This window comes from Vipera berus, assembly GCF_964194415.1.
Source record: "Vipera berus genome assembly, chromosome: 1".
NCBI lineage: Eukaryota > Metazoa > Chordata > Lepidosauria > Squamata > Viperidae > Vipera > Vipera berus.
Genome location: NC_138202.1, coordinates 307,040,787 through 307,064,548, shown reverse-complemented (window position 1 = coordinate 307,064,548; position 23,762 = coordinate 307,040,787). Strand labels below are relative to the sequence as shown.

Here is a 23,762-nt window from a genome sequence, read left to right as displayed (position 1 = left end):
TAATGAAATAATTTCATAATAAAAATGCATTTAAGGCTGGGATCCTATATCTACTGAACCAGGTGGAATCATTACTCCAAAGTTCACTTCCCCTAAATCAACGTCAAATCATAGCACAAAATTACAGAAGACATATTATCAAATCCGATCTTTTCCACAGTACAAAAATTTAAAGCTAAAGCATTTTCCAAACACTGCTGCATAGCCTCTGCGTTAACACATTCAGTCAACAGCAAACTACTACCTGACTGGGAAATTGTTCTCATTATCACATTCTAAGGCCATTTGTAGGCCTTAGAAAGAGCGCCTGTTCTGTTGTGGCACCCTACCTTCGGAATATAATCTCAAACTGGTTAAACTGGCCCTAACCTACTGGCTTTTTGTAAACAAAATGGCTTTGCCACTGAGCTTGGGGATCCAGGTGTACAGTACAACCTGTGCAGTGCCTTTGTGAAATGTTGATTGCTTTTATAGCTTGGCTGCCAATTGTATGATTTTTAATATTTTATATAATAATTTTATATTGTGCACTTTTGTGTTGAACCTAAGCTACCCAGAGCCATATATTTGAGATGGGTGGCTATATCAATTGAATAAATAAATAGCCATTATCAACATATCCTATTTCTACAGTTTAACTAATTTATGTCAATTGGTTTGATTACATGCCTTCAAATAGGTGTCAACTCTTAAGTGACTAGGATGATCTGTTCCTAATCTGCTCTATCAAGTCTCCCATGAGGGCTGCTACTGTTATTAACTCCATCAACCATGCTACTTATCATCCCAATCTTAATATTTTCTTCCCATCTTTTCCACTATTATGGTTTCTCTAGAGAACTGGGTCTTTGTATAACATATTCAAATGTGACAGTTTGAGCCTGGTCATTTGCGTCTCAAGTGATAACTCTGGATTTACTGTATATGTTCTATAATCTGTTTCTTTTCTTGCTTCATGATATTCTCAAGAGTCTTTTCCAACACTTAAGTTCAAAGTGTCATTAGTCTTTTTTTTAAATTCTGTTTCTTTATACTCCAACTTTCACTTTTATAGTGTTAAAAGAAAAACCACTGCCTGCCCAACTGGAAATAAATTCTGCATTCTGCTTTTCACAATTGCTAGATGGAATACATATCTTCTTGGTTGGAGAAGAATAAAACCTGTAACACCTAAGTAATCCTATTTTCTCTTTATAACTGTTACTGTTTTGTTACCTTCACTGAACACATAACCTATTGACTCTTCTCTTTTTGCTGTGAATGTTTCTAAATAAGTATGGATCTTAGCAGCATCTCTCAACAATAAACGCTCATTTTGAACTTTTGCTTTCCAGACACTATCTCCAGAGTTCCAAACTAATTATGTTCTTAATTGTTGATTTAGCTTTCTTTCTACTTTTACATATAATTTTTTATTTTTGGCATTTCAATGAGGATTTTTTTGTGCAACTACATTGGCTTCTATTGCTGCTTTATATTCCTTTTCCTTCTTGAAATTGTTAATAATTCCTTTTATTAAGAATTTCCACACATCCTGAAAGGTTCATCATTGCCTATTTTTAAAATCCAATTTTGTGAAGTCCAGATAAAAGCTTGACTATATCCAGTTCTCTAAAATACCAAATAAATACATTTATTTCATATAAAGTTGCAACAATCCATACCACCGTGATACATCCCCTATAATATAAACAACACCCTGTGTCAAGATCTGCTCTGATATCTTCCTTGTGGCCACAGCAAACAATACAACTTGTTTTGTTACATCATGTTCATTTATATCAGTCAGCAGGAAATACACTTTTTTCTTCTAAACTAGTTAGATTAACAAAGTAGATTGAAACCACAAAAAGTGTCCACCCACAGCTGCATACTAGCTCCCTTCCTTTTCATTTTGATATAAACAGCATTGTAGTAGAGGTTAATAATCTTTCCCTTTATATTCTGTCAACCGGAAGTAGAAAGGTCCTCATATTACCATACAAATACAACATAGTACTTATGTCTACATTATTTGGAATGACAATTCTGACAGTATTTGCCACTCATTCTAGAAATGAGTACTTACAGGTAAAAAACAAGATGATAGTATTTGCTAAAAGATCTTAAAGACTAGATGGGCACTAGATGATGAGATAGAACTAGCAAGTATTTGGGTAAGCAATTTACTGAAACATTATCATGAAAAAAATATAGCATCAGCAAGAACAATGGCTATGAGATTAGTACAGCCTACACTCAAAATCTTCCAGGGCAAAACAATCTCACCATTAATATAGAGAACCCCAATTTGAGTTATCAGTAAACTAGAAGAATTAGAAGAGGTTCAGAATAAATTCATGAGATCATTTTTAGCCTCTTCCTCGTGTACACCAGCAGCAATATTGAGGTTAGTAATAGGCCTTCCACCAATTAATATAAGGCTAAAGAAAGCAACAATCTTACCTTACAGAAAATTGTAAGTCATGCTCAACACTGCCTTCAACAATGCCTTCATGAACAATTTAACATTAATTTATTGGTGAATTTGTGTCTAAAAGATTCTTATAATTTCCTCTACACCAGAAACTGTTAAACAACAAATTATCATACCCTATTGAGGTACTATTCATTTTTAAAAGATTTTAGACAGGATAAAGAGTAAGTATGTAAGCTTAAGCTGGTCAAGTAGTATCAATCTTTTAAAGTTTATTTACTTGCCTCTCTAAACAGGAATATTTTTTTACATTTTAAATAGTAAGGTGTACTACATGAAGCCTCTTGCAGTTATCAATTCCACAAATCTTAGTTTAGAATAAATCCAACAGAAAAAAATGAATTTTACAACAAGTTACTTAAACAAGGTTGGCAACTGTACTGCAAATATATTAACTGGGTCCCCACAACATTTTTTATGGATAGTCAAGAGATGGTTTAATTTAATAGTTTTTTATTTCTTTAAATTACTTCCAATAGTTGCCATACAAAACACTGCTTTAGACTACTCTTAATTTAAATAACATTTTTTGTGCATCTGTGAGAGAGAATACAGTTCAAGAAGCATAAACCAAACACTCTCTATGGTACAGATTTGGACAGTAGCCATTTTCAACACAACTTACTTCCAAACAGATGCATTTAGAGCAGATCTGCCAGAACTTTTATCACCAACACATCACAATCTACAAACTGCAGTAATAAGCAGGGCTTCCATTCAGCAGCAGAATATATATACAATACTGCTTTTTCCTGAGGGTCCCATTTTCAGAGAGCACATGAGGCTGCAGTACCAAAGCCTACAATGGGACACAGAGATATTGTCAAAACAAGGATAAAAGCAACAGCAAGGAAAAGATTAACAGAAGCTGCCTTGATCCAGCTTTGGCAGTTATACCCTCCAACTGAAAACATAAATATCAGCAATACTGAAGAGGGTCCTCCAAATTTCCAGGCACTTTTTCATGAGATACAAATTACAGAAGGGAATTAGAAAGTCCAGTTCTGTAGAGAATCAAGTGTCCTATTTAATGTTCAAGATATTCATCATCCATTGTCTAACATGGTGGCAGTACCTAAGAAGTCTTGACATGTTAAATAAGCTAAACAATCATCAGTATGATTAGTACAATGAGAACTATCAAAAAAAATCTCAGGGCAATAGGCTAGACTGAAAAGTCAAAAGCAAAGCAACAGAGGACAAGGGCAAATAACCTTTGAATTGCTTTTAAGAAAATTACATATCCATGTTATCAGTAAATGTCAAGCTCAACCTGATGGAGTCTTCACTTTTATTCTATTACTTCTTTTAAATAACTATTTGACAAATGTGGCTATTCTACTAATTCTCAGTCTAAAACTATAGGGTTAAATCCACTGTTGGCCATTCACATACCCTGCTGGTATGTAGGAATGACCTTAGGAGACAGAAGGAACAGCTACAGTCTAGACAACAGTGTGATAAATGAAATTTGAGTGGAAAGAAGAAGGCTGTGAAAGTCTCTCAGAATGGACCCTCTTTAGTTTTGGGGAAAGTAAAAGTGAGGAACAGGAGGGGTACACTGAGACTTACAAGATTGATGTTAGCCTTGTGTTGTAGTTCATACAAGAAGCACAATAAGGAATTCTAGCTCTATCATTATTGAAAAGGTACATTAAGAGAATCTTGTGAATCTGAAAGTACCATTATCTAGGGTGAGGCTCTTCCTCCTGTCTCCCAATGTCATTCTCACATACTATTATATCTACACAAGATAAGGCACCTGACTCCATAATTATCTCCTTCCCACTGACCCCCACCCACCCAAGGTTTCTTCTGAAGGTTGGGGATATTTCCTGCATTGTATGAGATATAACACAGATGATAGTGAAAGAGCATTTACTATCACCAACCAATATAATTTATCAACTTTAATGAACCATGTACCATAATTGATGGATAAATAAATTGGGTGGCAGATAACTATTTAAATCCCAATGTTATTTATAAGTAAAGAAATCTTTGGGCTTGGTTTCAGGAGATTGCATACACGAAGTTATCCAAGCTATATTACACAAGTGGTTTACCACTAAAATGCTTTTACATCAGCTGGACATTTTGAAATAGGATCACAGTTTTAATTTCATGAAGCAATTTGAACTGTCTGCAGTAAAAATATAGACAAACAAAACTACAAATGCCCAACAAATCAACTAACAAGCTGTGAACTGGCTTCTACCTTGCCATTGGTTTATATCTGGAAGAAGTTTCATTAATGAGTATAGATAGTGAATAATGGAAAAATTTCATAGTATTTGAGAAAAATGTTAGCTTTGGCAATCTTGAAATGTCTTGACAATAAACCTTCTAATATTTCTATCACAGGTTTCAAAAACCTGGGGCAATCTAGAAGTTTTTAGTTCCAATTCTCATAAACCTAAGCCAAGATAACTAAAGATCATGGATTAGGCAATCGAAATGAACTCCCCCTGATTTAAATTATAGACACTTTACGCTGCATATTGGAAGTTACCTCCAATAATCTGATCCATAAGTGGAATGGCATCTGCTAGCAAAATGGATCCCTGCTACCCTTTGCAAAAATTCACACAACTCCAAATCCCATCTAAAGATTTGGGAGAGACTTGATAGCATAACATCATCATTCAAAGCCCACAACTTGATTATGTTTCAGTTATAAAACACCAAGTTATATTTCTGTAAGCTTATCCAAGATTTATAACATTAAAGAATAAACATGCAAAATTTAGTTGCTGAAATAGTCACATCATATCTGGAAATGCATTGTCTGTTCACATAATTTTTCCTTTTATAATTATATACTTTGGTACGTTATCAGATGTTAAAATCTAATACTGTATTTCTGCTGGCAAGACAAAAATATTTAGAGGTAGAGCTAAGACTAGATTGTTTTAATGTGTTTTAGCCATCAATGGCATTATGCTACATCTAATGCACATGTGAAACAGTGAGAATTTTTGATCACTCCATTTGCTAGTTTTATCTTCATAGGCTGTATTACACTACACCCTACTATATTATATATCATATGTTTGTTGGAGCAGGATTGTAGGACTTGTTTGGTTTCTACTACTAGACAATACTTGTTTAACCTTTCTGTGTTTGCTTTTGTTGCAATGGAGTTAAAAATCACTTAAGTTTGAAAATGTCTCCTTAACATCATTAATCAGAAAATATTTCCACACAAATACTTTAAATGTCAGTTCTATATAATTCTATTTAACTAAGTATTTGACTGCCTGTTTGACCCTCCATGTACGAATTCCTATTTTTTTAATTGCATACATTTCCATAAGTTTGTCACAGAAAAACATCTTTTGTATTTAGAAGACAGTGTCACAGAATGTCTGACTTATCCAGAGAGATTTAGGATCAAATAACTCCTAAGCTATAAAGGCAATAAGTGACCTTGGACTAACCATTATCTTATTCTGGTGAAAAAAATAGTCCTAATAGAAAATAGTTCCAATAGCCAAAGATCATTGTGAAGAAATGCGCACACACACACAGAGTACACACATAAACACACACACACTGCATAAGAGCCCCTTGGAGGATGGCATATAAATAAGTAATTACAAAATTGATTATCCAGTAATTAATAGTTTAGCAACCCCCTTTTATTAACAGTTTTATAGCAATTGCCCCAACCAATTACAAAAACACACTCTGGAAATGTAAGACTATTATAATTTCTTTAAAAATTAAAATATAATTTGTCCAAATATATTACCTCTAATCTTAATTAAGACTAAATTAGTTATTATATTCTTACTTTCTTATTTACCAGTTAGCAAATCAATGTTCTACTCTAACCATCTGAAAAGTTCAAGATATAACAATAATGCTATAAACATATCCTTCTTAAAATGTATTACGGTATTTTTTACTATCTGACAACAATTATGCAATTAGATGCCAAAGCTAATAAAATACCAGCAAAAGTGTTAATTTAACCAGTGTGCAAAGCATTAACAAGTGTAAAAAGTGTGACAGAATAGTATCAGAAGATACATTGGTCGAGAGACAACCCATGGAAAATAAATTGTGGCGTACTCTCGACAAATCGCAACAATTAGGTACCTAGAGTGGGGGGCATGATCAGATCAATTTCTTTTTCAAAATATATTTATAATTATAAACACTCTAAACCATTTAATAGGAAAGAGAATAGCAATGGGAACATTACAACAGCTGAAAAATTCTTGTACAATTTCACCTACATAGAATGCCAAGGATAAAGACATGGAGAAAACATTACAATATCAATACAGATTATTAGAGATGTTTTCTTGTACTCTTTTGGAGCTTACAAGACACAAGGTGAAATCTGATAATAAAGTAAAAACAAAAATATTATCTGAAACAAACCGTACAATATTGTAACCAATCTCTATCATTCACAGCAAATTTATATGGCATTAGATTGTTATCAGTAAATGATAACAGTAAATGATATCAGATTAAAAACAATGGGGTCCACTCCTGAGGGCAAACTCTGGATCCAACTTATTTAAAAATGAGGAAATTCTAGATTTTAATAATTATAGTTTCATAAACAAATATATGTTAATATGAACTGTAAAATTATGTGAAGAAATCTCCCTAAAAAACAAAAGGCTATTTAATAAGAAAGGCCTTTAAAGGCAACCGAACCACTTGCTTCCTTTAATTATGATACTGTACTCTTTTAAAAGAAACACACTATTATGTTTATTCATTTTTCCAATATTACTCTATTATTATATACTTCAATAATATATATTCTTCTGGATGATTTCTGCTAAACCATTAATTATAACACCATCATCATCAAAGGAAGCATTTATTTCCTTTCAATAGTTACTGTAAATATTCAGGAAGTTTAGAAATATGAAATATAAATAAATAATAACCAAGATCACTTAAAATCTGTTTCCAATTACAATATTGATCTATTAATGGAGTATGAAATTCTGTTTCACAAAACCTACTGAATACTGAAAGTTACCTACCGGTAATTCGGTTATTTCATTAATGCAAAGTTTTCAATAGCATTGTAATACAGTTTGCTGAGAGAAATCAGATGATGCACTAGTGACTAGCCCAACACATTATATGTATTCCACTCAATGGAACAGTTGATAGCATTTGAAGAAACCACTTTTTTCTTTTTTAAAAAAATGTAGAACTCTAGGCCTAAGGAAGCAGAGTGTAAAAAATACAAGACAGGAAAGCAGCTTTGCCGGAGTTTACAGTTAAGAGACATGCAGGATTAACCTTGGTTACAATTTGGACAGACCTCCAAGGAATTTGAGGGCTTTATGTCAAAAGGTAAAACAAAACTTTTCTCTGAGGAAAGCAATGACAAGCCATTTACAGACTTTTCCAGTGGGGTTCATATATTCTGCTGAGCTATTACCGTAGTTTCCGCCGTATAAGACTACTTTTTAACCCATGAAAATCTTCTCAAAAGTCAGGGGTCGTCTTATACGCCGGGTGCTGAAAATTTAGGGACAGGGCTGGCTGGAAAACCTGGAGCGGATCTCCCATTTAGTCTGTGCAGGGAAAGCGGGACCAATTGGAGAAGAAGCTGCAGTCTGTGATTTTTTACAGGCTGGGGTCTGGGCGTCTTTCCTTCTAAAGTTGAAGAGCAGCTGTAGTATATCCCAACTTGAAAGGCAGGTGGGGAAGGCAGCAGCCAGAGCAGCGGCTTAGCTCTAAGGACACATTTGACTCAGGAACTGGGCGGGCTGGCTGGACAACCTGGAGCGGATCTCCCATTTGGTCTTTTTTTTTTTTAAATCCCATTTATATCCTGCCCTTCTCCGAAGACTCAGGGTGGCTTACAATTTAAAGCACAAATCAATGTGCTTAGCAATAGCCTTCATTCTGTGTATATGCCTGTTTATTAGGGCTTTCACCACCACCCCAAGCAGCATTATTACAAAGTCAGCTTATTGCCCCCAACAATCTGGGTCCTCATTTTACCTACCTTGGAAGGATGGAAAGCTGACTCAAACTTGAGCCTGGTGGGATGAGAACCTGCACTAATTGCAGGCAGCTTGTGTTACTTAAGGCTCTGCGCAGGGAAAGCTTTAGAGTGAATTAGGAAAAGTGAAAAAGTGAATTAGGAAAATAGGGAATGGTTGCTGGAATCAGGGGCTGCCACAAAGAAGAGGGAGTCAAGCTATTCTCCAAAGCACCTGAAAGCAGGACAAGAAGTAATGGATGGAAACTAATCAAGGAGAGAAGCAACCTAGAACTAAGGAGAAACTTCCTGACAGTTAGAACAATTAATCAGTGGAACTACTTGACTCCAGAAGTGGTGAATGCTCCAACACTGGAAGTTTTTAAGAAGAGACTGGACAGCCATTTGTCTGAAATGGTATAGGGTTTCCTGCCTTAGCAGGGGGTTGGACTAGATGACCTCCAAGGTCCCCTCCAACAACAACTTCTTATTATTATTATTATTTTTATTATTATTATTATTATTATTATTATTATTATTATTATTATTATTATTATTATTTAATCCACTTGCACTGTTTTATGTTTACATGTTTGATGACAAACAGCCTTATGTTTATAAGTGACAGTTTTCCTACTAAGCACCTGCATGTCATAAGCATTTGAATTTACCATATTAAAATCAAATCTGATGTTTTTTAATTTTTATTTGGTGTGCGTTGGAAGAGGGGTAGTCTTATACGGCGAGTATAGCCCAAACCCTATAATTTAACAGGAAATGTAGGGGGTCGTCTTATACGCCCAGTCGTCTTATACACCGGAAAATACGGTATTTGTTTTACTGAATAAATAACATTGCTACAACAAATTTATAAAAAAAGTTAACTTCAAATCATAGTTTATAAAGCACTAGGGTGTGATTGACAGCATAGCTTAAAATCAGGATACCATTCTCAAGTTAGATATAATTATGGTGAACCAAGCCCTGGAAGGCAGGGGGAAGTGTCACGCTGGGACACCAGCAGAAGCAGGAGCTAAACAGGAGGAGGAAATGCATAGGAAAGTTGGGAGACAGGTGAGCTGCCGGACAAAGGATTCATGGTCTGCCATAAATTCAGAAGTACCACAGCATTCCATGTTTGACTTCTGCTGAACTGTAGCCAATTCCAAAATTGTTCAATAGAACCTCTAAAATGCATTTCATACACACCTCTGAAAACAAACAAGACTAAAATGATTCATTAGTAGTTCAGTGTATAACGTAAATACAACCCTGAACAGTTCATTATTCTTGTAAACCTAAAATTATCATGGTGATTCTTTTTACTCTTATATTTGAACAACACAAAGACAAAACCAAGAAACACAGCAAAACTTTTAGAAAACAAATTATGTAATCGTTCATATTATAGCAGGCACATACTATGGAAGCATACAGATAAAAAAATTAGGTCACTAGTTCAACTGTCTGCTTAGTAACAGGATTTTAAATTTAAACATAATTAATGATTATCTAGGTTCTACCTGAACCCAGCCAATGACAACTGCCCACCTCTTACTGCTAAATATTTTTACTGTTACAAGGTGTTTTCTAATATGTTTGAATATTCATTCCTGTAGTTTTATTTCATGTCCCTTACTCTGAAAGATAAAGAATGTGTGCCAGCCTTATTTTTGTCAGTGTTTATATACTTTCTATATAAACCCCTTGAATTGTCTTTTCTCAAAGTTAAACTTCCGCCATTCCCTTAATCTCTTTTAACAAGCTATAGCTTCTAGGCCTTTCATCCTCCAAATTACCTTTCTTTGAACTTGTTCTAAGTGTGTCTGAATCATCCTTAAATGTGCCCAGAACTGAACACAATAAACAAGATGTGGTCTGAAAAATACAACTATTACTTCCCATGATGTGGAAAAACATCGCTTTTGCTAATGTTACCTGAAATTGCACTTGCCTCTTCTGTAGCTACATCAGCTGCTGATTCAACAGCTCTAAACCAGTCATTATAAATCTTGCTTACGAGAAACGTCTTTCTCTTTAAATGCTAGGAAGCTATCTCTTTGGTACAAGACTTGTAGAAATCGGAATACTTTGGAGTCGGCAGATTAGCAAAAGTGTTCTTGAGAGTCTTCGAAGCCAGAATGGCTCTCTCTCTCTCCATTTTCTCAAGGTTGCGAGAAGCAGGAACAGCAGCTCCATTTCCCGAAGCTCTCGTTCTCCTGAGCCTCCCCATATTAAATCATCTGAGGACAATCGACCCTCTCCCTAAGCAGCAACTGCTGCCCATAAGGCACTCAGAAACAATTCGGCGTCCCTAATGCGCGTTCCCATACTAAATCTCTCGTTTTCGAACTTTTGCCCCCAATATTCCCACTATACGAAGTTGCTGAAGAAAAGGAAGAGGAAGAGCGGCAGCCGTAAGCCCCGATCCGCGTTCCACCTCGAGCCGAAACGACGGCGACCTGGGAGCGGACCTAACCCCTCCACTTTGGATCAGGAAAAGGGTGACTTCTTCCACCTTCCCCCCCCCCCCCGCCTCCAACACACACACACAAACACACACACGTTCACGTACACTTACCGGCATCATCTTGGCTCCGAAACGCATTGAGGCGGGTGGTGCAGGTTCCGGGACCGGGACCAATGACTGGGGCCTGGGGAGGCGGAGCGGCCTGCCGTCTTTCCCTAGGAACCTGTTGCTGATCGCGACGCTTTCCAAATGGCCGCGCGCTTCCTGGCCTGTGATTCCCGCAAAGCCCCGCCGCTCTCGCAGCTCCGGGCTTTGTCTCTTCGAAGCCCGTCCGCGGTCTGCTTCGGCTCAGGCGGCCGCGGCCCTCGAGCCCACTCCGAAACTATTCCCCGCTGGCTCGGCGAGGCTGAGGAGTGGAGCCCCGCCTGAGTCCCACCCCCAAATTGGGCTGGGCAGAGCTTCGGAAAGCTCCGCTCTCCTCTCCTCTGCTCGCTCAGGGTGGAGGAGAATTAGTGCCCTGGGGCCTAAAGCGAAATTCCCGCCATTAGTTTGGGAACAGCATCGCTTTCCACCTTTTCTGAAGCGTGGCCTGGGGTAGGTTCAAGGAATACTCTACCTGGCTCTTTAGGGTTGCACGAAGGTGAAGCTCACCAGTTATCTATCGCGGCTGAAGTATTCGGCCCTTTATCTTTGTTTGATCCTTGTGCGGGCAATTCCACCCTTTCTTTTGCATTAAATACAGCAATTTTTTTTTTGTTTTGGCTAGTGTAGCAGTTTATTTTTCGAGACTGAGATTTGTTACATTCTAAAGAATCGACCCTTGCATTCCAAGCAAATAGCTATGTATTTCCCCAAGCCAGCTAAAGTTTTAAAACAATTTCACATCGCAAAAGGAAGTTTGTCATTATAATACCATAGTTGGTAAATATTTGCTATGTATTAAAAGATGTTAGACTGAGATTCCATTAAAAGAATCCTATTTTTCCAACACTTGAAAAGTTTCAACAACATTGACATACAACCTCCCATCACTATTAAATTATCATTGCTCTTAAATGAACATGGTTCAAGTGGGATTTGCTAATATGAATTGATTTTTTCCTTTTATGTTTTCACCCTTTTTGATTATGTAATGAACCCTGCTAGACTACAGGATGCTTTCTTTGTTTTCAGTGTCCTCTAAACTTAGTAAATGCAATTACCTCATAACAAGGCACTGAAACTGAATCACTAGCATACTAAGATTAAGTGACTCATAATATATGAAAGAAGTATGAAACCGGTTAAATTAAGCACGAGTAACAAGTAGAAGTTTCTCAGATCAGAGAGCACATTCTCATTTATTTTCACTACTGTATATTATTTCTGGATATCTTTTCATATTCAGTTTATCTACTAAGAGTTGGTTATATTGAATTCAACTCATTTTCTTTCAAAAGACTGAGTATAAGACTGCACCTTTACTTGTTTTCCAAAAATCCATTGAGATATTAAGCATTGAGCCATTTAGAATCTGTATCTTATTCATATTCAACTGACATAATCTCTCACAGAATTTTTAGAGAAACAAAATCTTATTGGAAAATTTAAAATTTGTTTAAAATATGAAGTGCTTGTCTAAATCAACAACTTACAAACTATAAATACATAAAGCAGGAATGAGCAAATGAGGATGTTGGGGAAGGCTGAAGACAATTTATAGCATTTAAAAGATATGATGCCCCCACGCTCCAGAAAGTAGCCAAGCTAGGACTAAGTGGGGCAAAGACAAAATGGAAGTTGATTTAATTAAACATTAAGCTTAGTTAACATGTTAAGTGCTGTTGATATTACGGTTGCCCATATGTTTATTTTACTTCCATCAAATTGAAAATGTGAAGATTTTGAGAAGAAATCTGTGTACTGTTATAAGAGATTTCAGGGACCATTTGAAGAATTGGAGCCTTAGCTTGCATACTTTTAGCATATAGCACACTGTCCAAGTCATACTAAAACTATATCACCTAAATCAGACATGTCAAACTCGCGATGTCACGTGACATCACACAACGTATCGGGACGGTTTTACCATTGCCGGCAATGGGATGGGCATGGCTTCCAGATGACATATCCAGCCTGCGGGCCGGCAGTTTGACACCTCTGACTTAAATGTTAGTGAATATTGCATTTAGGATATGTAAATCCAAAATGGATAAGAGCATGTGTGATGAATATTTTATTTTTTTAAAAAATATATAGGTTATTTTGGGGATCAGAGAATCTACAAAAGCTATAATATTTGTTCCTCTTTATCTTTCTCCCCCAAGCCCCTAATATTCTGGGGGTTTAATAGAACTTTTTAATTTTTATTAACTACAAATGAGATAGTTCTATTGCAGGACGAGAGTTAGATTTATGGTAGTCAAAAATCAGGAGAAGCCTGGTAGCATCTTTTCAGGCTAATACATTTTATTAAAAAGCGAACTGTGAACTGTGAACTGTGTAAGATAGCTGTAATGCACTAAAATTTAGAACTTTTCATAAAAAATCTATTTGCCTGAGAAATGTTAACAAGTGTATTAAAAAGCAATCTTAGGCTAGTTGGTCCATGGGAAAATTATTTAAAATAACAGGTCACAGCTTGTCCCACCTTTTCAAGTTAATTTGGAATTGCCAGCTGTGGATTTTGAATTAGTTGTACTAGTAATCGCTCTCTAGTAATCATATCTTAATACTCAAGGTGCTGTTTTGAAGTATTTTCTTTGGTCATTGCCATGACTGAGAAGAGGAAAAATATATTTGTAATTCAAAAATAAATCTGAAGCTTATATAATAAGTATGAAAGAGTTAATTGTACTGTTTGCTGTTCCAACATGTTGCTAAGAGACACTGTTGAGCTTAGTTAGCCAATGAAAAACATCAGTGATTACATAATAGTGTTGCTATACTTTTAACAGTCTTGCTCATCAAAAATTCTGTAAGAATTTGATAGATTACATTAATTGGGAAAACTAAATTTTCATTGCCAATAAAAACTGAGATGTGTCCTTTTTAAAAAAATTCTGCTTTCCACTAGAAATCTCACTGTTTAGGAGCAATAGCAAATATAAATCTCATTATGAGTGTCAGTTCAGCCATGTACTCTTGATTGCTTTTTTATGTTGCCAAAATTGTTTCAGGCTGGAGAAGAATCAAATAATATTTTACTTGCTGGGAACTTAAAACCAGCAGATCTGAAATGTTAAAACCAACCATTTCCTTTTCTGTGCAATGTACACTAAAATTGCTATGGAAAGGGATTATTAGTTTTATAATAATATATAAACTTTATAGTATTCTTTAAAAGATTACTACCAATGAATTTTAACTTAGACTTTTATAATTCTAATTATAATCCTATTATTATTTTGCAACATCTTATTAATACTTCTGAATAATAATGGTTAATTGTCTTAAGTTTTGGTGTTGCAAGAATTATTGTTTGGTTATTGAGAGAAAGAAAATTGCAGATTTACTTTTTAGGACACTAAGCATTATGTTACATTTATATGGTTCTTAACAGTCTCAATGGTCCATTTTCAAACCCATGTGTTATTGTGAAATCATTACACAAGTGGCTGCAAAGGATCCAAATAACATTCCTTCAAATCACATGATCCATTCAGGAGTGTTGAAAATACTTTTCTGCAGATATCATTTGGATTAAGAAAGCCATTTTCCATTCACTCAGATTTAAATTACCAGTAATGGTTATAGGCAAACTACATTTTCTCTGTAGCTTCCACTTCCATTCTAGCTGTGAATACTGCTTGAAATAATATATATAGTATAAATTAAATTGCCTTTTCAAAGTTGGGTGATTGCACTTGATTTAGAATGTGGTCAATAGCAGTCTGGTAGTACTATAGATGTGGTCATTATGTGGTCATTAGGAGTATGGTAGGAGTTCAGTAGTACCACAGATGCAGTATTACAGTATCACATTGTTCAAGCCACAGGGTTTTCGTGTGCATCATCATATAAATAACACAAATTATGTAATTAGTGCAGAACATATGATTGACACAAAATACAGAGTTTACTTCATTTGATGTTCTTGCTCCCCTTTAGATGCACACGTATAGGTAATATACATTATAGCCCTAAGTTACACCAGATGCATTGGTTGCCAATTAATTTCTTGTCTCAATTTAAAGTATTGAAATTTTGATTATCATTATTGACTTAAAAGGGTGATATCATGCTGTCTTAGGGATACTTAGGCTACATAAAGGAGGGCTCAGATGATTATCTTCAGGGCTGCGTGGAAGAGTTTCTACAATACCTGATGGATAAAATCACTCAAATTTGCTCTTGGCTGGAGTCCATGTATCAAGCAAGTCTATTAGAGATGCCCAGGGAACACATTTATCTGTTAATTGGGAGCAGGGTCCTTGGGGCTGTCAGCACTATTACTTGCTTAATAGATCCCTCTCTCTCTGGTTAGTGAAAGCTTCCAATAATGTTGGACTTCTGGGTGGGTGATTAAATACATCATTGCAGGAGGGGGTGTTCCTGACACCCTTTAAGGAGGCCATAATCCAGCCCCTCCTTGAGAAGCATGCATTAGATCCATCCCTAGCGTACAGCATTTGTCCAATCTCTTACCTTCCCCTTTTTAGGGAAGGTCATGGAAAAAGTAATTGTATTATAGCTCCAGAGGGTTCTGAATGAAACAGATTAACTAGATGCCTTTAAGTCAAGTTTCAGGCCTGGTTATGGGACAGAAATGATATTGGTCACACTTGTCAATAATCTCTGGCAAGAGTGGGATGGGGTAGTGTATTCATCCTTACCCTCCTTGATCTTGGCTTTTGATACCATCAACCATGGTATCCTTCTGGACCAACTGTGGGATTTGGGACTGAGTGGTGCAGTATTGCACTGCTTTGGTTCATTTTTCCACAGCTGATTCCAATAGGTTGATAGGGATGAGAGGCCTAGCCCACAGCTGCTCTTTTGTAGGATACCACAGAGCTCAGTGTTCTCTCAACTCCTTTTTTAACATCTAGATCAGGGATCTTCAAACTTGGCCCTTTTATGAGTTATGGACTTCAACTCCCAGAATTCCTCAGCCAGGCACACTGGCTGAAGAATTCTGGGAATTGAAGTCCACAAGTCATAAAAGGGCCAAGTTTGAAGACCCCTGATCTAGATGATGTTGCTTAATGAGATCATCCAACACCATGGAATGAGATAGCACCAGTGATACTCACCTTTACATCTCCATCCCTGGTGATCCAAGTTATGCTGTGGTTGCCCTTTCACAGTGACTGGAGGCTGTAGGAGCCTGGATAGGGGACAAGAGATGTCAATTGAACCCTGGTAAGACAGAGTGGCTGTGAGTATGTGGAGCCTCACTATCTGGAGGTTTATCATCTTTAGTTCTGGATGGTGTTGCACTACTCCAGATAGACCTGGTGTGCAACCTGGGTATGGGGGCCCTAGACTCATGAGACATGCTCGAAGAGCAGGTGGCAGTAATGGTTAGGAGAGCATTTGCACAACTTTGCCTTTTCTGAATTTTGAGGCCTTGCACTCAGTCACTCATGCCCTGATCATCTCCTGTTTGTATTACTGCAATGCACTGTACATAGGGCTACCCTTGAAGAGTATTCAGAAGCTACAACTGGTACAGAATGTGGCAGTGCAGACAATTCTGGATGCCCCAAGAGTGGCACATGTTGCACTACTGTTATGTGGTGCATTGGTTACTGCAGTGCTTGTCAATTTGCTTCTGGGTGCAATTCAATATGTTGGTTATTGCCTTTAAAGCCCTTTATTGCATGGGTCCAAGATACCTGAGTAATCTATTTTTCCCCAGTGGGATCAGTCCATCCCATTTGTGCTGGCATAAGAGGATCTCATCAACCAAAAATTTTTGGCTGGTAAGATCCAGGAGAGGAGCATTATCTGCCATGGCAGGCATTATTGAGACATTTTGCTTCTGGAGATGAATTCCACCCAGCCTTCTGGCTTTCAGGAAGAGTCTTTAAATCCGGCTATGCTGGTTGGAATGGAACCTTGAAGGAGAAGCTGTATGTGACATGAAGACATGTCAAACACAAGGCCCGGGGGCCGGATGCAGCCCGCAAAGTGGTTTCATGCAGCCCATGAAGCCATCCTGAAGACAGTGAGGGAACGGCCCCCACTGCCTTGGTCCTGGCCCAGAGACCCTCCTTCTGCCAGAGACCCTCTGTGGGCACCCTGGCTTTATGGAATCAGCTGCCGGTTGAGCTCCGGATGGCACCTGACCTTCGCTCCTTCCGACGCGGTCTGAAGACCTATCTATTTGAACAAGCCGGCCTGGCCTGATGGGGGATGTGTTGGGGTTTTTATTGTGGATTTTTATATTATTCTATTGTTTTAGCTCGGGCTCCTATTTAATTCTTTTTTAATTTTTGTACTCTGTATTTTTATATGTGCCCTGTTCACCGCCCTGAGTCCTTCGGGAGAAGGGCGGTATACAAATATAATAAAATAAATAAATAAATAAATAAATAAATAAATAAATCTGTCCCACTCCTGCCCAGGCCCCCATAGGCACCCTTGATGCGAACGATGTAGAGCTGGCCATGCCCACCCAGTAGGCCATACACACTCTAGCCACGCCCACCCAGTAGGCCACGCCCACCCAGGCCATACCCACCCGGCCCCTTGAGGGCAACAGCAATGCTGATGTGGCCCTCAATGAAACTGAGTTTGACACTCCTGCTGTAGGCTATAGATGGAGATGGGTGGTGCAGTGACAAAGTGACACTGCTCCACTCCAAACTCTGTCCTTAATCATTTGTCATTTTAATCTGTTTTTGCACTTATTAATGATTTATATCTTTATGTTCTACTACACTGTAAGTCACTCAAAGTTTCCTCAAACCATGAGATGTGCAGCATATAAATTTAATAAATAATAAATAGTAGTAGTAAAATAATAATAATATGAAATGACCTACTCAATAATAGCAGTAACTCTGCTCAAGCTTTTCTGAAGAAGTCCACTTCTTGCAACTGTATTTTATCTGGCTGAGTTCCAAAACTATTAGTAATAACTAATTACACTTTTCCTCAATAGCGTGTGCAGTTTTAAAATAATTATTTTTAAATCAGTCTATTCACATGTTTATATTATTTTCTTGTCAGTTAGAAGCCAGGTCCTAGGTGAAGCATGATGCCTTGTATTGACATGAATAAATTTGTACAGTTTTCTCATCAACAGCATGGAAATGATTTGCCATTCTCTCAAGATATCTTGACTTCCCATTTTATCTAAACCCGTGAGATTCCCTAGATCTCCCATCAAAGTACTGACTCTTAACTTCTGAATCCTGATAAGAGCAGACACTGTTTATTTAATCTTTTTTTTAAAAAAGGATACAGCTGATAGAACAAGCAACTGACAAAAAGAATAAAACTGATGACAAGCCTTTCTGTCAAAACTGACCTTCTATTCTCACTTTTCTTTTCATTAAATTGTTTTTCTTTTTGTATAATTTTCTCCAGCAATCACATTTGTGTATATCTTTATTTTAAAAAAATCTACAGGAAAGTATCACCACATACTAAGGCTACAGCTGCTAAGAGAGAAACTTGATTGTTGTTGTTGTTGTTGTTTGTTGTTGCAAAGTCGTGTCTGACCCATCGCGACCCCATGGACAACGTTCCTCCAGGCCTTCTCTACCATCTTCTGGAGTCCATTTAAGCTCACGCCTACTGCTTCAGTGACTCCATCCAGCCACCTCATTCTCTGTCGTCCCCTTCTTCTCTTGCCCTCAATCTTTCCCAGCATTAGGCTCTTCTCCAGTGAGTCCTTCCTTCTCATTAGGTGGCCAAAGTATTTGAGTTTCAACTTCAGGATCTGGCCTTCTAAAGAGCAGTCAGGGTTGATCTCCTCTAGGACTGACTGGTTTGATCGCCTTGCAGTCCAAGGGACTCGCAGGAGTCTTCTCCAGCACCATAGTTCAAAGGCCTCAATTCTTTGGCGCTCAGCCTTTCTTATGGTCCAACTTTCACTGCCATACATTGCAACTGGGAAGACCATAGCCTTGACTATACGCACTTTTGTTGACAGGGAGATATCTCTGCTTTTTAGTGTGCTGTTTAGATTTGCCATGGCTTTCCTCCCGAGGAGCAAGCGTCTTTTAATTTCTTGGCTACAGTCCCCATCTGCAGTGATCTTGGAGCCCAGGAAAATAAAATACGTCACTACCTCCATTTCTTCCCCATCTATTTGCCAGGAATTGAGAGGGCCGGATGCCATGATCTTGATTTTCTTAATGGTAAGTTTCAACCCAAGTTTTGCACTCTCCTTCTTCACCTGCAACACGAGGCTCTTTAGTTCTTCTACACTTTCTGCCATTAGAGTGGTATCATCTGCATATCTTAGGTTGTTGATATTTCTTCCGGCAATCTTAATTCCAACGTTTGATTCATCTAGCCCTGCCTTTCTCACGATGTGCTCTGCATATAAGTTAAATAGGCAGGGCGACAGTATAAAGCCTTGCCAGACTCCTTTCCCAATTTTGAACTAATCAGTGGTTCCGTGTCCAGTTCTCACTGTTGCTTCTTGGCCCACATGTAGGTTTCTCAAGAGACAAATGAGATGGTCTGGTATGCCCATCTCTTTAAGAACTTGTCACAGTTTGTTATGATCCACACAATCAAAGGCTTTAGCATAGTCAATGAAGCAAAAGTAGATGTTTTTCTGGAACTCTCTAGCTTTCGCCATGATCCAGCGTATGTTGGCAATTTGATCTCTAGTTCCTCTGCCTCTTCGAAATCCTGCCTGTAGTTCTGGTAGTTCTCGATCCACATACTGCTGGAGTCTAGCTTGTAGGATTTTAAGCATAACTTTACTAGCATGTGAAATGAGTGCAATGGTGCAATAGTTTGAACATTCTTTGGCACTGTCTTTCTTTGGAATTGGAATGTAAACTGATCTTTTCCAATCCTGTGGCCACTGTTGAGTTTTCCAAATTTGCTGGCAAATTGAGTGTAGCACTTTTACTGCATCATCTTTTAAGATTTTGAATAGCTCAGCTGGAATACTGTCACCTCCACTAGCTTTGTTGTTGCTCAGTTTTTCTAAGGCCCACTTCACTTCACATTCTAGGATGTCTGGCTCGAGGTCAGTGACCACCTCATTGTGATTATCAGCGATGTTAAGCTCATTCTTGTATAGTTCTGTGTAATTTTGCCACCTCTTGTTAATCTCTTCTGCCTCTGTTAGGTCCCTGCCATTTTGGTCTTTTATCATGCCCATTTTTGCATGAAATGTTCCCTTCATCTCTCCAATTTTCTTGAAAAGATCTCTGGTCCTCCCTATTCTATTGTTTTCTTCTATTTCTTTGCACTGTTCATTTAAGAAGGCATTCTTATCTCTTCTAGCTATTCTCTGGAATTCTGCATTCAATTGGGCGTATCTTTCTTTTTCTCCCTTGCCTTTCGCTTCCCTCCTTTCCTCAGCTATTTGCAAAGCTTCCTCAGACAGCCATTTTGCTTTCTTGCATTTCTTTTTCTTTGGGATGGTTTTAGTTGCTACCTCTTGTACAATGTTGCGAACCTCTGTCCATAGTTCTTCAGGCACTCTATCAGATCTAATTCCTTAAATCTATTTGTAACCTCTACTGTATATTCAACAGGGATATGATTTAATTTATACCTGAGTGGCCTAGTGCTTTTCCCTACTTTCTTCAGTTTAAGCCTAAACTTTGCAATGAGAAGCTCATGGTCTGAGCCACAGTCAGCTCCTGGTCTTGTTTTTACTGACTGTATAGAGCTTCTCCATCTTTGGCTGCAAAGCATATAGTCAATCTGATTTCTGTGTTGACCGTCTGGTGATGACCATGTGTAGAGCCATCTCTTGGGTTGTTGGAAAAGAGTGTTTGCTATGACCATGGTATTCTCTTGACAAAATTCTATGAGCCTGTGCCCTGCTTCATTTTGTACTCCATGGCCAAACTTGCCTGTTATTCCGGTTATCTTTTGGCTTCCTACTTTAGCATTCCAATCCCCCATGATGATAAGGACATCATTTTTGGTGTTAGTTCTATAAGGTGCTGTAGGGCTTCATAGAACCGGTCAATTTCATCCTCTTCAGCACTGGTGGTTGGAGCATAGACTTGGACTACTGTGATATTGAATGGTTTGCCTTGGATTCGAACTGAGATCATTCTGTCATTTTGAGGATTGTATCCCAGTATTGCTTTTCCTACTCTTTTATTGACTATGAAGGCTACTCCATTTCTTCTGAGGGATTCTTGCCCGCAGTAGTATACCTGATGGTCATCTGAATTAAATTCACCCATTCCTGTCCATTTTAATTCGCTGATACCTAAGATGTCGATGTTCAGTCTTGTCATCTCTTGTTTGACCACATCCAGCTTTCCTTGATTCATGGATCTTACATTCCAGGTTCCTATGGAGAAAAAATCTTTACAGCATCAGACTTTCCTTTTACCACCAGATACATCCACAGGCCCAGTCGCTTCATTCTTTCTGGCGCTACTAGTACTAGCCCTCTGCTCTTCCCCAGTAGCATATTGGATACCTTCCAACCTGAGGGGCTCATCTTCCAGCGTCATATTGTTTTGCCTTTTAGTACTGTCCATAGGGTTTTCATGGCAAAGATACTGGAGTGGGTTGCCATTTCCTTCTCCAGTGGATCACGTTTTGTCAGAACTCTCTGCTATGTCCTTTCCGTCTTGGGTGGCCCTGCACGGCATAGCTCATAGCTTCATTGAATTACGCAAGCCCCTTTTCCACGACAAGGCAGTAATCCATGAAGGGGTAACAAAATATAAAGACTTGCAAATAGAAATAGAAAGACTTGCAAATAGAAATAGAATGGCTGCGGCAAAATAAAACAAAAGTAGTACCAATAGCAATAGGTGCCTTGGATGGAATCCTAAAACAGCTGGAGCACCACTTAAATATCATTGGCATTGACAAAATCACCATCAGTCAATTGTTAAAGGCAGCTTTACGCAGAACAGCTTACATCCAGTGTGACAATACCTTTAACACCATGAAACAGCAACATATTCTATATGAGGTCCTTGGAAGGACTTGATTGGTTTATAAAAATGCCAAATCCAGTATAAACATCTGGCTGACTGACCATCCATAATAATTCAGTGTGTATACCACTCAATGCCCAACATCTTTGGGCAGTTCACAAAAAGCTATAAGTATTACAGAACAACATAACTGTATATTTGTTATAGCTATAAAAAATCCCAGCAAAGAATGGCAAAACCAGGCAGCAACAAACACACCTGCTCCTTAGAAGGAGACTACACCCATCCTAGCTAAAGGCCTGGGCAAACAACTAAGTCTTCCAAAATGCCCTAAGGATGTAGGCTACCCAGATCTTGGGTGGACCTCATTCCACTTCTACAACAAAGAAGGTGTGTGCTTCTGGGCTCCTGGTAGAAAACATTGTTTAGTTGAAGGCCCACAGCATGCCAAACCTGTCAGATCAAAGTGGTGGGCAGGTACTAAGGGAAACAGGCTGTCCAACAAGCAGCTGGATCCTATGCCATGTGGGGCTTTATGGGTAGTGACCAGCACCTTGAATCACTGTTGGAAGCAAACTGGCAATCAGTGCAGCTCTCAGAAGAGAGGTACTGCATAAGCTGTACTAGGTTCACTGCTCACGTTGTCATATTCTGAACCAGTTGAACTTTTCATGAGTCTTCAAGGACAACCCCATGTGGAACACAGTGCAATAATTAAGTTGCAAGATCACCAAGGCATGAATGACTATCTGAAGAGCCTCCCAAACTAGGAAAGGCCACAATTGGCACCCAAAATAAAGTTCTGCAAAGGCCTTGGCCACAGCTGCAATCTGCTTATCAAGTAGGAGCTGTGAGTGCAGGAAGTCACCAAGATTGCATTCCACTCTTGAAAGGGGAAGTTGTACTATATCCAAGGTTAAAGATAGTGCCATAACAGAATATAGTATATTATGAAACTTGGCACTTAATCAATTCATACCACCAGCAACATAAAAATCCAACATAGGAAAACCACAACTAAAATCACAGAGATTTAGGCTTTGTTTTATCAGTCTTTTTATGATGAAAAATTTACAATAAACAGGATAAGTCCTATTGACTAACATTTCTAAATCCTGCCTCAAAATTCCAGTTATGACCATCCAAACCATTCTCAACAACAGCCTCATCAGAAGAGTAAAAAAGAAAAAGAAGGTTGGGGGTGTCAAGACTGAATTGCTAAGATGCTTACTAACCTCTGTTGCTATTCAACTTTCCATAGAAACGGGGGGGGGGGGGGAGAACCTGGGAAAGAAACATGAGTTTCAAGAAGCCGTCCACGGACTGTGAGATCCAAGGTCATCAAAACCAGGTGTCTGACAGAGAAGTGGATCGTTCCCATAACAAACTGAAGGGATTTGATTTGACAACGTGAACACTTGGTGGGTGGGGGTTATGAAAAGCCATTGTTAACTAGAGTTGATTTTGCTTCTTCAGTGCCAGGCTGTGTATTCAATAAAGATTATCTCTTATGGTACCTCAAGACCATAGAGTTTCTTCAATATTGAATTCACCAGCCGGATGGTTGACAGGGGAGATATATACTGTGCTACATAATGCTTATTAATATTTTTGTATTTCCCCTTTCCACTCCATTTCCATGAAGTTATCCAAAATATTCAAATGAACTAAATTACAATACATTAAGAGTTTCACTACCTTTTTCAGATGGATGTCCACATACACTCTATTTATACATTGCATCAAGCTAAAAGTTTGGTTTAGTATGGTATATAACTTCTTTTAAAAGGAAGTATGCTTTATCATACTTTA

General features: G+C 38.0%; 1 protein-coding gene across 3 annotated transcripts in view; it reads right to left on the bottom strand.

Annotated features, from left to right (window-relative positions):
- The window catches only part of TP53BP2 (tumor protein p53 binding protein 2), a 52,863-nt gene extending 41,549 nt beyond the window's left edge, over window positions 1–11,314 (bottom strand). For all 3 annotated transcript variants that reach the window (XR_014024491.1, XM_081312700.1, XM_081312699.1), the window contains exon 1: window positions 11,029–11,314. Coding sequence is in view for 1 of the 3 variants with exons in the window: in XM_081312699.1 (XP_081168825.1) it covers window positions 11,029–11,055 (27 nt within the window). In the remaining 2 variants the exon portion in view is untranslated. The remainder of the gene's footprint in view (window positions 1–11,028) is intronic.
- Window positions 11,315–23,762: the final 12,448 nt, after the last annotated feature.